The 14441-nt window shown below is 37.2% G+C and overlaps 1 protein-coding gene and 1 long non-coding RNA gene across 2 annotated transcripts; one reads left to right on the forward strand and one right to left on the reverse strand.

Annotated features, from left to right (window-relative positions):
• Positions 1–299: 299 nt before the first annotated feature.
• Positions 300–5188, reverse strand: LOC122514094. The gene is made up of 5 exons (XM_043630751.1): positions 3901–5188; positions 3472–3602; positions 2982–3222; positions 1952–2762; positions 300–1872 (listed from the first exon to the last, which is right to left on the reverse strand). The coding sequence occupies exons 1-5, from the start codon at positions 4712–4714 to the stop codon at positions 543–545; spliced, it is 3327 nt and encodes a 1108-aa protein (XP_043486686.1). The 5' UTR covers positions 4715–5188; the 3' UTR covers positions 300–542.
• A 2066-nt stretch (positions 5189–7254) lies between these two features.
• Positions 7255–8527, forward strand: LOC122514095. Its single transcript, XR_006302940.1, has 2 exons — positions 7255–7488; positions 7740–8527. It is a non-coding gene; the product is annotated as an uncharacterized LOC122514095 (long non-coding RNA).
• The last annotated feature ends 5914 nt before the right edge of the window (positions 8528–14441 follow it).

Genomic DNA, 14441 nt, shown 5'->3' on the forward strand with positions numbered 1-14441 from the left:
TCTTTTCTTTTTTACGCTTTCGATCGAATTTTTTTTTTTTCTCCTCGTCAATGTCCTAAGTGTACAATGACACGTTGATACACATCTACAAATGGTTTTTCTACTATGCGTATTTCTTAGATTAGACACACAGAAACCTAACTCGGCATATTGGCCTTTAAAGAGCGAACGGGGGACTGTGGCATGGAAAAAGATTTTATTGAATATCTTAAGATAATTTTTTTGTCTTTTCTTTTCCCTTCCTTTTCTCTATCCATTTATGTTTTTTTTGTTTTTTCGTTACTTTTCTATTTTTTTTCTTCGATTTCCTTCCCATCTCATTTGAGGAAAAAGAAAAAGCGTGACGCGCGTTACAGTGCGCGCCGACGACGAGGGACGACGATTAATACAGCTAATATACCGTATAATTGTGTGTGAGTGTGTGTGTGTGTGTGTGTGTGATAGAGTGTGTGTGTTGTATACTTCGCCTAAAATTCGATTGATATCGGTAAATGATTTGAATAAATTCCCGTTAATAATATATCACAACACTTGTAACTTCATCACTTGATCTCATAAACATCGAGATTACCCTTGCGCCTTCTCGAACCCGACCAACTATTTTTCGTATTATCATTAAACTCTATCGAACGTTTAACATTCGCACGATATTCTTTCTCGTAAGCGTTCAGATACAAGTTCTTTAAGAATATTTGATTATCTAGCTCGGAGGCTTTGAGAAATCTCTTAGCACGGCTTTGCTGTTGAGCTTCCAGTTCGTTCAGTGTAAATCCCTGAGCGTTGTTGTTCAATCCGTCCGCATCCTTTAAAGTTTCATCTTCTTCTTTGATCTTAGATCTCGTTTGAAGACCCGACGACAACGACGACGACGACACGTTAGTCAAAGATAAAAGCTTCCTTTTTTGACGAGTAACATTCGAATCTTCCGATGCGTTTCTAATGCGTTTGCTACGATGCTTCGGTGCACCTTCCTTAACCGGAATCTCATTATTCAATACCAGATTGTCTTTGGTGGACGTAGTGGATGTCGTTACCACGGTATCGTTAAAATCAATATCCGACGTTGGCGCTAGGAACGTCGTTGTTTCCGTTATTGACATTTCTTCCGTGGTATTTAATTTATTTTCTATGATATGTTTGAAAAATGCGTACATCTCGCCAACGGTAAACGCGGTACCATTTCTAACGGTGAACTTATCGATCTTCATTTTTTTGATTAATTCCTCAGTCGCGTTGCGTGCCTCCAACATCGACAATTTTTCCGACACGTAACTGTTAACAAAGTCGTAAAAACCCTTGTAATAATTTTTCTTACGTTTTTTCTTATCCTTAGATTTTTTATTCTTATCACCGTGAGATTGGCCGTTCTTTTTTCTCGACTCCTTCCGATTCTGTTTCTCGTTCCATCTTATCGATTTATTATAAAATCTCATTATTCTTTCGAACTCTCTTTTCAGTCTTATAAACTCTCTTTGATTTCTTATTTCGAAAACCGATCTACCCCTACCGGATCCGTTCTTCCTCGATTCCGTCAAATCAACGTGGAAGAAATTTTTACTCATGGCGTTTAATAACTCGTGCATGCTGCTACCGTTTGTAATATTATTGCTCGCTTGTCTCGCATCCATGCGTTCTAATTTTTTATATACCATTCGTAAGAAATCAACGATCTTTTCGTCGCGATTCCACGTTCCGTTTCCGTGATTAGAATGTTGTTTTTTCCATTGCACGGATCCCGTTGAATTAGTATTATCGTCGTTTTCTTTGGACGATCCATTGAAACCTCCTGGACGTTTTTCGTGATCTCGCGCCTTTATCGATTCCAAATGCAACAATTTTTTACCGACCTTCCTGAAAAACTCGATAAATTTCCTGAAAATGAGATAATACAATAATTATTAATCGAGACGAGAGATATAGTTGATGACTATAATTATAAGAATAATCTTACTTGTAATTAGCAGCAATGTCTTCCTCGGTAGCATCGGCTATCGATCTTCGACGTCTACTCCACCTCAATCTGGGATGCTGTCCAGGAATACATTTGGGTAATTCTTTAGGACTCCAGTTTCCACCGATGCATGTAGCACCGTTAGGCCCTTCATCGAGAACATAACCCTTGTCACAGTCGTACATGATTTGTTTATTATTAACAACCTTTCTAACGTAGGGCCGATAATCGTAAACCCCCATATTGCCGACCAGAAATACTTTTCCATTCTCAATAAAACCAGGGAACGGACAAAACACTTGAACGCAGTGAGGTATGTCGCCAGTCCAATTTCCATATTGACATTCGACAGAAATGGATGCGTTCAAAGGGCCACCTCCAACCAATTCAAAACCATCCTTGCATTTAAAAACGGCTTTCATACCATGATCCGTCTTAGGAGCTATGACCATCCCGTTTTTGGGTGACTTCGGCATTCTCTTGCACCTGGCTGGCGAACAACTCGGCACTATTGACCAAGTCCCATTGTTACACACAACCGGCGTACTATTAGCTGCGAATTCGTAATTTTTAACGCAAGATACCAACAATCTCTCCCCGTGTTCTACAACTGTGACATTATTAATGTGATCCTTCTCGTGACTGGCAACAGTTATATGTCCATTCTCGATTTGAGGTACGACGCAAGGAGCCAAACATTGCGGCAAAGGATAACGCCACTTTCCTTCCGCTTGGCAGACGGAAGATGCGTTACCTTCGAGTTTCATGTGATCGTTGCAACGGAAGATTATGCTCGCACCTAATCCAGTACCTGTCAATATCATCGACGTATATTCTACGTTAATCGCATGATCATAAAAATATATATATAATCGTCGAATTTTGTTTTTATTTAAAGATAGATAGATCGAATGGTCCAGCGAACATTTGTGTTACCACGGGACACGGTTCAACGATGAAGAAACGCTTTAACCGAGCGTACGGATATAACCTAGCATATATGAGTATATAGTGGATATATTCGACTCACCTGCTTCGATATTTTCTATCCAACCGTTATAAAGAACCCCCGGCGAACCGCAATTAATCTCTTGACAGGTGGGCGTTTTTCCTGCCCATTTTCTATCTGCTCCGCAACGTCTGGTTGCCGCTCCCACAACAGTATAACCGTATTTACACTCGTAAGAGACTATCGAATTATAAGCGTAGGAAGTAAAGACAGCTTTTCCATTTTCGGGATTCTCTGGTTTAGGACACTGTACGGAAGTTACCTAGAAAAGTTACATTTTCGTATTTTTTTTTTTGTTTACTCTGATAATATTCCACGCTACGAGCCAATTACTTTAACTCTTATCACTCTAACATTTTTTTGCCGTTTCCTTTTACACGACATTTATATTAATGAAATTACTAAATTCGAATTCAAATGATTTCTTTAAAGTTTACCTAAACGAATATATTATGATATAATTAAAGTGAGAAGGGTTAATAAAGAAACGAGGAATTTTCGTATCTCTTACTTGAACGCATTGCGGTGACTCTTTAGGCATCCAAGTACCATCCGCCAAACATATCTTTTCAGCACGACCAATCAATTCGTATTCGTTTGCACAGTGATAAGACACGCGACAATCGTACGTGTAACATTCACCTTAAGAAAACATGTATGAATGAAAGATTATCTATGGAAACGTAACAATGAATACGTTCAAAAATTAGATAGATTAATTGATAGAATTTCTTATTCGTTAGCAAATTAAGATTGACATTGTGAAAACGTGTATAAGAACATGTTCAATTTCTTCTATGATATTCGATATATAGAAAAAATATCAAAATAATTGATCATTTCAATGAAAACCCATATGTTTCAAGAAAATTGCTAAAATGAAAAAAAACTATCTCTTTGACATTTAATTTAAATGGAAATGTATGGAAATGAAACGTACCAGCGTGCCATCCATTGGCGATGTCCGCCGGCGTACCACAGTTTTGTGGTTCGCAGGTGATATCGGGACCGTACCAACTTGCGATACCATTCATCATAAGACATTTAGCTTTCCGTGCACCAGTTGTGACATATCCATGATTACAATAATATTGGACCATGCTGTCGAGATCGTAAGTAGTTTGTTCGATCAATGCATTGTGTCTAGCATTTTTAATTTTGGGCGGTTGCGAACAGAAGGAACTTTGATCCTTCTTACAGGACGGCGTAGAACCAGACCAGTGTCCATCGGCACGGCAAGTCCTTTCGGACAATCCGACGGTGAAGAAATCAGAATCGCAAGTGTAACTAGCCCGGCCACCGAAATATCGTTCGGTTATGGTCAAAACACCGTTTTCGATGTTGTTTAACGGTGGACACTCTCTGTCCGGTTTGATACATGACATACCACATGCACCGTCGCATCTACATTTCTTCTTCTTACTTTTACAATCCTCGTCGGTAGAACATTTTCTCAGGCACTTCTGACCCAAGAGATCAGCTTGGTCCTGATCTCGTGGGCACATAGCGGACGGTGAATTTCTTGGATTCTTATAGATACGGCCGTCGTCATCGATCTCAGGTTTCGGATGATAACTTTCGTTATCGTCGTCGTCGTCATCGTCGTCATCGTCATCCTCGTCATCGTCGTCGTCCCAATCGTCGTCGTCGTCGTCCGTCGCCTCGACGGTCGTTGCCTGTTGACGTAACTTAGACTCCGAGGCTAGAAATTGCAGGCACAAGAACAACAACAGAATAATAGCGCTCGGCTTCATACTTGTGTGTTCCCTTTTATTCGATCTAAGAATCAAAGGAAGCCTCTTATACGAGTCCTCGCTCGTTAAACACTTTTATCAGCGATACAAAAAACAAACCGAACCGAACGAAAACGACTCGATCTACAGCCCCGTTTGTTTGTTTGTTTGTTTTCTTTTGTTTTGTTATAAAGATACGTATTCCTCACATGACAATAATATTCATCCCGGTTTATACTGGTTTCTCACTCGATCTCGAAACGTAAGCTCGACGACGCGAAGACGATTATTATTCGTTCCATCTACGTCGACGTTCCGCGTCAGACGCGTTCGAGTTCAAACAGTCCAACGATGGGTTTTCAAGCTCCCGCGCAACTCCCCAAGACACCAAGGACGCTTGCTGGCTCTGCTCGTCGATTCTCTCACGAGCACGACTATTAATCGAGTCTGCCTCTGTTCGCCGTCCGAGAGGATTAGGACGCTTGCCCGGTTTCCTCTCTCGCTTCCACCCTCTCCTCTCCACCCCCCCTATTCCCCCTTTTTTACTTTATTGCGCGAGAACTGCGCTCCTGTGCTGTGCCGGGAATTCACGAATATTCGCGCATCTTTCCACGCGCATCCTGCCTGTTCAATACATCTCCCCGGTTTCCTGGAACTTCCAGCAGATGGCACGATAGGAGTATGCAACGCAAGGGGTGGAAAATACAACCCCCTTTCGAGCGACTGCTAACCTTCCGCTTGCTAGTGGTGATCTCATCCGAGAGACGACGACTCGACGGACTGCCACGAGGATATCAACTCTATCTCAAATGTCTTAGGTAAACTCATACCGAATGCGCAACGTTATATTATGATGAAATATTTATGAAATGTAAAAGCTTTTCCTCGTGGTCTTCAAACTTGTCTTCAATATTTCTATATATAGTATGACCGAGTTATATATAAAATGATAGCAAAGTTTCCTACCCGAGTTTAAAATTCAATCTCAGTTTCGATAATGTTTTGATGAAAATTGATCTATCGATATCTCTCTCTATGTATATATATATATATATATATATATATATATATATAAACGTGTATGTATACATATATATATATATGTGTATGTATACATACACGTTTTATAAGATTCATTCAAGAGGTCAAACATTTCGAAGATTTTTCAATCCGGCGAGACGGTCGATGAAAAATTTACGCGTTTGACTCGCGTGGGTGTAACGACGACCGAGTGGATCAGTTTTCATCCGGCAAAATGAAAAAATTCGATCTTGTTAGTCGGCATACTACGATCGTAATCGTCCGATTCTGAAGTTAACTCGGCGTGTCGTTAGTGTAAGCTCGTGTTAGCTATTGTCTTGATAACGATCGTAATCAATCGGTGTGCAGTCGTTGGTTGGTTTGTTGTAGATGTATCGCCGAGGTACGCCGTAGGTGATCCGCCACGGAGCCAATCTCCTGTATCAGCTTCATCGTTCCATCGCCGTCCACCTTAGAGATGTCTTCATTTGTCTTATTCAAATGAGATGCCGTGAGAGACGGTCTTTAAGCGGCTTAAAGGAATAAAGCCTTTCAGATTGTACCATGAAAGATCGAAGCAATAGTTTGCAATATTGATCAATATTCTAGGCCCTTTGTGTTGGCTAGTTTTTTATTTATGAAAATATTGTGTAATGAAGGCTTAGCAATATCGACAATCGAATAATCTCCTTTTTAATCTATGAAAGTAATCTAAACGTGTAACCTCTCCTCTTCTCGCAATGTTATTCATATCTCTAATAGAAAAGAATATATTCTCGGAATTAGATTTTTTATTCTATTTTCTAGAATGTTATTGTAAGATCGTTAGAAAAAGGTCTGGTCTAATACCTAGCGGCTAAACGTTTAGTATCTTGAAAGGTAAGCTGAAACCGGTAGCGTTTGCAATTAATAATAATTTATTGCAAGACGTTAAAATGGCCGTGAGCTTTCTCGAGTAAACTCGTACGATGAGGAGGACGACGACGACGACTAACTCCTCTTCTTCGCCTTTGGCCAGATTTTCTTTCTCCCGGTAAAAGGGAACGGTTCCGAGAAGTCATACGCTGTCAGAGCCGCTTGGTTCTTCCTTTTCTCGCTCGAGTCGTACCGGATTGACAGAGTGGCAGTAACTCGGTAGCTGAAAATGGGAGTGGCTGGAAGACAAGAGGACAACTCGTCCGGCGACATCCCCGTGGCGCCTCGTCGCGGTTCCTCCTGCGACTCTACCTAGCAGAGGTTCTCAAAAACATTTCTTTGCCCCCCTCACTCCAAAAAAAAATACCTTGCATTGATATTATTCCATATTGTATTCCGATCTACGACGTATTTCCTGCCCCTTCCGCCCTCCTCCACACCGTTTATTTTCACTCCAGTTCGAACTTCGCAGACTTTTGGTAAGATGCCAGAAAGTGGGTTGGTCGTAACAACCAATTTGGCTCATCTAAATATCATTTCTTTTTTTTTTCTGTTCTTTTTTCCCAATCTACAACATTCCGTTAACAAATTAATAAAAATTGTCTATACGAATGTGTAAACAAAGAAACAAACGAAAGTTTAAGAAGTCTCAGATCTTGAGAGACTCTGTTTAACGGAGTTTCGTCGAATGAGGGATGTCCCGTTTGTCTCTTGGTGGGCGGTATACTCGTCTGGAATTGAAAAGACTTAGAGCTTGTGGTGTCATCTTACACCAGGCAACGTGTGCCTACGTTGGTTTGGGGGTGCGGCAATATCTTTTTTCCTTTTGCCCAACTTATTCTACACCGCAAAAGGGAATGGTATGGCACGCGAAATATGTGCTTTTTTTTCTACATTTCAAATCATTATTATTATCGTATACTTAAAACAAAATATTAATAATTCCGAACAATTCGATTACCTTATATACGAATGTTGAAAAACAAGAAAAAAAAAGAAAAGAAAAGAAAAATGATTTGAAATAGAATGACACCACCGTATGTTTGATCGAGGAAGCTCGTTTACATGAATTTGTTTTTTTTTTTTTTCATGAACATCGGCTGTTATACAGAAAGTAAGAATAGGAACTAGAGAGGTTTCTAACCATGCTGTACCTCGTTATACGACCATTATCGCTCAGTCTCGCGAATCCATTATTCTCTCTTCGGTTCTTGATGGTCTTCTACGCGTACCGGGTCGCACACCATCCACATGACGCGGCAAGATTATGGTTACGCTTCTCCGCATTCGTACAACGAGTATAGGAACGAGCAGAAGGATCGGCATCCACTTGCTGCTTGGTGCTTGGTAATACCACCGCCTGCCTGGTATCTTCCATGCTCGATCAAACGACCGAACGACGTCGGACTTGTGTTGGATGATGCTTGGAATCTCCTACCAAGAGAAATCTTCCCAAACTAATCGATTTTTAACGGTCATTTGTATTAATGCCGTTTCACTAAACTATTTCATATTGCAAATTATTTTTATTTCGTATGAATTCTCTCTCGCACTCTCTCTTTCTGTTTCTTTCTATCTCGCTAAAATCAAATGTAATTTTTATCAATTAGATTCGCGCAAGGTATTTTGACATAAAGGAATAACAAAAAATATAATATGTAATTGTGATAATAATAAATATCGTATATACTTGTATTAAATATATTATGTATAAATATATATTATTTATTATAGATTATATAGCAACTAAGTGATTGAGGATTTTGTCGATAGACAAATCACATTTATTTCAATTTTTTGATAGCAAAGATGGAATTATGACACTGCCTGAACGATGGCAAAAGGTCATCGACAAAAATGGACTATACCTAATTGAATAAACATATTTTTCAGCAAAAATTTGGAACTTTTCCTTAATATTTCAAATCTGCGATAACCTAGTTGTTATAATATACAATAATATAATATCGTACACATATAATTGAGATAAAGATATGATACAAATATATTGCTAACAAAAAAAAGAAATAATATAAATTATTAACGTGGATAGAATGAAACATTTCAAATTTGCACTGCACATATAATTGAGATAAAAGATATGATACAAATATATTTGCCAAAAAAAAAAAGGAAAAAATATAAATTATTGACGTGGATAAAACGAAACATTTCAAACTTATGCACACCCATATATAGTAATCGGTTAAAAACGTTTGAAGAAGATCAGCCCTAACCGACGTCCGTCGGTTTCTTGCAATCTTTTGTTCCTCTATAAAATCCTGTCGACACTCGTTCAATCTTTCTCTCTCTTTCTCTCTCTCTCTCCTTCAAACGGATGCACCATAAGAAACGGTACACCGGGGACCACCTTCCTCTTTCACCTACGATTAAACGTACGTGCTTGGTGCTGCATTCGACGGACTCGACTCGCGTGTCTCTCTCTCTCTCTCTCTCTCTCTCTCATTCTATCTTTATTTCACTTAAATACTTTATCTCTCATTCTCTCTCTCTCTCTTTTTCTTCTATCTCAGTCGAGGTTGCTTGCCGCCGCTGCTGCATCAATTCAGGAGCAATTGAATTCACGATTCCCGGCTGCTATTAGTAGCCAGAAAGGATTACGTAGCTCGCTTGCATTCGATTCTCGCGTGCGTGACGCATCTGCGTTCGCGTACGGAGTGTCTGTGAGAAATGAGAGAAAGAAAACAAGTATAGATGTAGTCGAGTGAAGAGGTGGAGGAGGGGGAGGGAGAACTTGGCATAAATCCATGTGCATCGACGGCTTTATACGTTCTCTTCTACTTCTTCTTCTTCTTCTTCTTCTTCTCTATCGGAGAGTTACGGATATGTATGTATATGTATGTGTGTATGCATTAAACTGGTTCGAGAGAAACAAACTCTACTTGCTGAACCTTCTTCTTTCTCATGAGATTGGATACAGTTAGTTGTAAATAAGAAATCGCAAGTTTCTTCTCTCTCTCTCTCTTAGAATTCTTCCGGTTTGTACAAACGAAGAAAATCTTGAACTTTCGTGTAATACTATTTTAACGATTGATGATTTGAATTTGGTAATAATCACGTTGACGTGAATATGATAGGGGTATTCGAATAACAGGAGGAAAGCTTGCAAGTATATGATAGTAAAAAAATTGGTATTGGTCACGAAAGATTCAACGTTATGGGATACAACGTGAACGTAAATTCGTAAATGAAAATATTTTAAATTCTACTTCGTTCTTATATTATTTTTGTAACAATAATTTACTATATTTTACAAAGACAATATATACTTATGTAAAAATGAATTCTGTATATATTTTTCAAAATATTTAATATAAGTCTTGTCAGTCGAGGTGTTAAAAATCTAAATGATTGACATCCCGAAAATGACTGAGCTTAAATGCAATTACCTTGTGGGTTACGTATATACGTATATATATATTTATAAAAAGAAGGTGCATATAATCTCTTGTTATGTAGATTCGTACGAATACGGATGAAACACGTGCAAAAGGTAGAACAATAAGGTGCGGAAGAAATAAAGAAAGAGAGGGAAATAACGATCGGTGAAAGTATCGCGTTTTCTCGGACGGTGATTGCAGGTTTCATTTCTCGTGCAGTGAGCTTTTTGACGCGAGAGATCCTCGCACATCTCCACCCTTTCCGTAGAGAATTGGAGCACGCAAGTCTGCCGAGAGACAAAAAGAGAAGGAAGAGAAAAAAATTAAGAGAGAAAGAAACAGAGTGTGAGTGAGAGAGTGAGAGAGAGAGAGAAAATCATAGTTATTATGCAGCAGCATGTAAAACAGATTCTCGCGGGCCACCCGCGTAATTATTAAGCCGTCACGTGTATGAGGAACATCGGCTTTTATCGTCTTCTTCACTCGGTACACGGTCTCCCTGGGCCCTCCGAAGCTTTTTGTCGTATCTCCAAAGTCCCTGCGGGATGCGTGTAATCCTCCCGTACTTGCGAATGCTACTCTCAAAAGAAAAAAAAAAGATAAAAGTATAAGAACAGAACCAGAATGAAAACGAGAAACAGAGAGAGAGAGAGAGAGAGAATAAAAAAAACATGGCGACGACTACGACGACGATGATTCCGAATGCATAACGACGGTATATAATATTGTCCAGAGCTTGTAATTTACTAAATTACTTTCAAAGTATAAGGTATTATATTTAGATAGGACATATAGAAAATAAATAAAAGAATAGAAAAATTGATGAGACGGTTTTGTATCCGATGTTGACTAACTTTTGACAATTTTTTGCTGATCCAATCATATTTCCGAGATTATGACATTATAACATGACGATGACTTCGAATGCATAATGTCGGTATATAATATTTGTCTAGAGTTTGTAATTTACTAAATTACTTTCAAAATATAAGGTATTATATTTAGATAGGACATATAGAAAATAAATAAAAGAATAGAAAAATTGATGAGACGGTTTTGTATCCGACGTTGACTCATTTTTGACAATTTTTTGTTCATCCAATCATAGTTCCGAGATTACTTCGTGAATAATAATAATAATAATATATAAATATATATATATAATATATATGAATAAATATCTATAACAAATGAATATAAGAGATTGAAATCATTTTATAGCATTATTCTGTAATCATTTTCGAGATTATCCACTTAGCAAAGGATAAATGGTAAATAATATTGTCCTGGTATGTAATTAATTTGTTACATCGATTATCTTTTCAATTAATACTTCTTTCAATCCATAAAAAACTAATATATATATATATATTATATATATTTTATATGTAGTACGAAAGTATTTAACTTAATTGATCTGACCTCGTTTTTAAACGAAATGAAGTCCGTAAAATAACAATAGACATTAATTTTTGTAAAGGGACGGAGTCAGATGGGGTGCAGGGGGGTTGAGGGGTTGCTCTATTATTTGAAATATCATTTGTAATAATAGAATACTTAACAGTGATTCTAAAAGAGGTAGGTACTTGAAGTAATTACAATGCTAAAGACGAGGTCGATTAAACGTGGCGAAGTTCTTCTTCCTTCGCTTTCTCTCTCTTTCATTTAGAATTTACTCTTTTTAATTCTTGCCTTTTCTTTCCTTCTATTTCCGGTCACACGAGTTCCGCATCTTTGTCTCGTTAATTAATCATTCAGAATTACTTCCTAACCGTGACGCGTGTGCGGATATGACGTTTTTTGCTCATGACACGTGGAAGACCGCAAACGATCGTACGAAACGTGAGTTTAATGTTCGAATGATTTGAATATCATAGATATAATATTACAATAAACGTTTCTAAAGAATATCTGCAACGTATTATCGACGATAAGACGAGAGATTCAAATACTAATACCAAAATAATGACTATAAATTGTGTTTTATCTTATTTCTATAATAGGTAGTAATGTATATTTATTCTTAACTTACCTTTCATATCTAGAAAATAATTTATATATAAAGCTATTAGCAGGGTAGGGATAGATTCGTGTAAAATCGGCACAACGCTAAACCCGTTAAAATGATACCCTCGACAATTTTTTATTTCAAACATCTGCCATGGTAATCAAATTCTACAGTCCATTTCTCTCGTTAACGATCATCACGAGTTATTGCATATACAGAGAGATATATAAAGATATTTAAATGATAGATAAATAAAAAGAAAAATGCGTATCAATGTATAAATATTTGACACCGAGGTACATTTGTATGATAGAAAATTGATAAGGTAGCTTTTAAGTAACGCATTCGTACAGTATCTACCATATGTTACCATCGAACCGAACTCATCGTTTGCAAAATAATAATAATAATAATGATAATGGTAAATAATGATAATAAGAATACTAACTTTCAATTCCCACGCTTAAAAGTCGTTCCAGAGAATGGGCCAAGCAACGAACTCGCGAGTAAGGATCTCACATAGATTGGACGTGTAAAAAAAGAAAGAGGTGTGGGGTGGGAGGAGGGGGTGGTGAAGGAGGAGGAGAAGAAAGGCGTTTTATCCGTAGGTAGAAGCACCTTCGCCAAATTATCTTCTCGTTAAATATTTCAAGCAATGCATTATTCTCGCACGCCCCCGAACGAGAATTACCACGGCATGCCTGATTATCTTCTACCCATGGGCTCGCATCATGGTGTTGCTCTTATGTTACTCCTTAACGACTAGTTCTTCCCTTTCCTTTTCATTCTGTCCGGCATTAAAAGAAGCGGCAATGTTCAAAACACAGACCTCGTATTCATCACGAAGTATAATGCTCCAAATTAGATGAATCACGAAACTCTTTTATTTATTTCCTTGTTTTTTTCTTTTTTTTTTTTCTTTTAATTTCTTCTTTCTTCATTTTTCAAACGAATTCAATAGAGAATTGTATAATTTAATCATCATTAAAATGATTATTCTCTCGCGATAGGATATTCATTGAAAATATTATTTATCTCGTGAATAAATTTTTAATAAAGAAAATTATTATTATGTTTATTATATATATATATATCAGATAAGAAGAATTAATTAGAAAATAATAAAAGAAAAAAAGTAATTTGAAACTATCGATGAAAGGATTATCACCGATAGAAAAGTTTCGATATTAAAAGTAGGATTAAAATCTTATCACAGTAGATTAAATTTTAATAATATCTTATCCTATGTATCTATATACGATATAGAGATAGAGATCTTACATAAGTAGAAAATCAAATCTAAGAAGATATCGATGAGTTTAGCTAAAAACTTAACATAAGAGGAAATAAAAATGCCGAGGGAATTTTTCGTTGGAGTTTTTTTTCTTTTTTTTTTTTTTAAATTACAGTTTGCGAGTGCATCTTACTTGGCGAGAAAAAGAAAAGAAAAAAAAGAGTATAGAAAAGTGTAAGAAGGATGGGAGATCAAATATTTATGAATACTCACTCTCTGGCTCTAACAGCTTTGGGTCATGCAACCGTGCGCAGATAAAATTCGGAAACGTTGCTCGGAGAAACACCTGTATCGATTTAAATGCCACCACTTGTCGCAAGCCACGTGCATCCTTTCCGAAATCTCTTTCGCGCTATTAAGAAGAGAAGGAGGAGGAAGATGAGAAGAAGGTGGATAAGGAAGAGAATGAGGGGGCAAAAAAAAAAGGAGGAAGAGAGTTTTTAGTGGGACGAAAACTTACGACGGCAAACGACCACGGAGAGAAAGTCCTTTCATTTGTACTACTTAATACCATAAAAGATGAAATACGATGATGTTAACATGCAACCACTCCACGTTGTTACCCCACCTCCGACTCAGACTCTTTCGAAAAATCAAACTTCAGATTTTTGCCCGTACGACTAATTTTTGAAATACCTTAAGTGTGAAATTCTTATAACGTTATTATTTTATCGTTCTCATCTTTACCGTTAGAACATTAAAATATCCGCGTATAACGTGGGTTACGTTTATACGCGACTGTGGGTCAAGAAAAAGGATTGAAAATAAAAATTCCATATACTTGGATAGTTTTCTTAGAAAGGTGGAAATAACGTTGCTTGTGTATGTGTATGTGTGTGTGTGTTTTTTTTTTCTTTCTATAATAAAATGTAAAATAGACAATTCTTTTTTTGTTCGTAGTATAAATATTAAAAAGATCGATTAAATTTTGTAATCATAAATATTCTATATTCGTAGGACTGTAAATGTTTAAGTCGTGTTGATTGGAATACGAAGGGAAAAGAAAAAAGGGGGAAAAAAAACACCATGGTTTTAAAAATGATCAAATTTATGATAATAAATGTTAGCTCATCTTCTCCATCGACAGGACATAACGTGTTTTAAACGTTT

Source organism: Polistes fuscatus, unplaced genomic scaffold (assembly GCF_010416935.1).
Source record: "Polistes fuscatus isolate 324 unplaced genomic scaffold, CU_Pfus_HIC Scaffold14, whole genome shotgun sequence".
Taxonomy (NCBI): Eukaryota; Metazoa; Arthropoda; class Insecta; order Hymenoptera; family Vespidae; genus Polistes; species Polistes fuscatus.

Coding starts and splice junctions, on each gene's coding strand:
- LOC122514094 (XM_043630751.1), bottom strand. CDS start 4,714: ATGAAGCCGAGCGCTATTATTCTGTTGTTGTTCTTGTGCCTGCAATTT. Junction 3,223..3,471: donor AGTCACCGCAATGCGTTCAA/GTAAGAGATACG, acceptor TAACTTTTCTAG/GTAACTTCCGTACAGTGTCC. Junction 2,763..2,981: donor GATAGAAAATATCGAAGCAG/GTGAGTCGAATA, acceptor TGATATTGACAG/GTACTGGATTAGGTGCGAGC.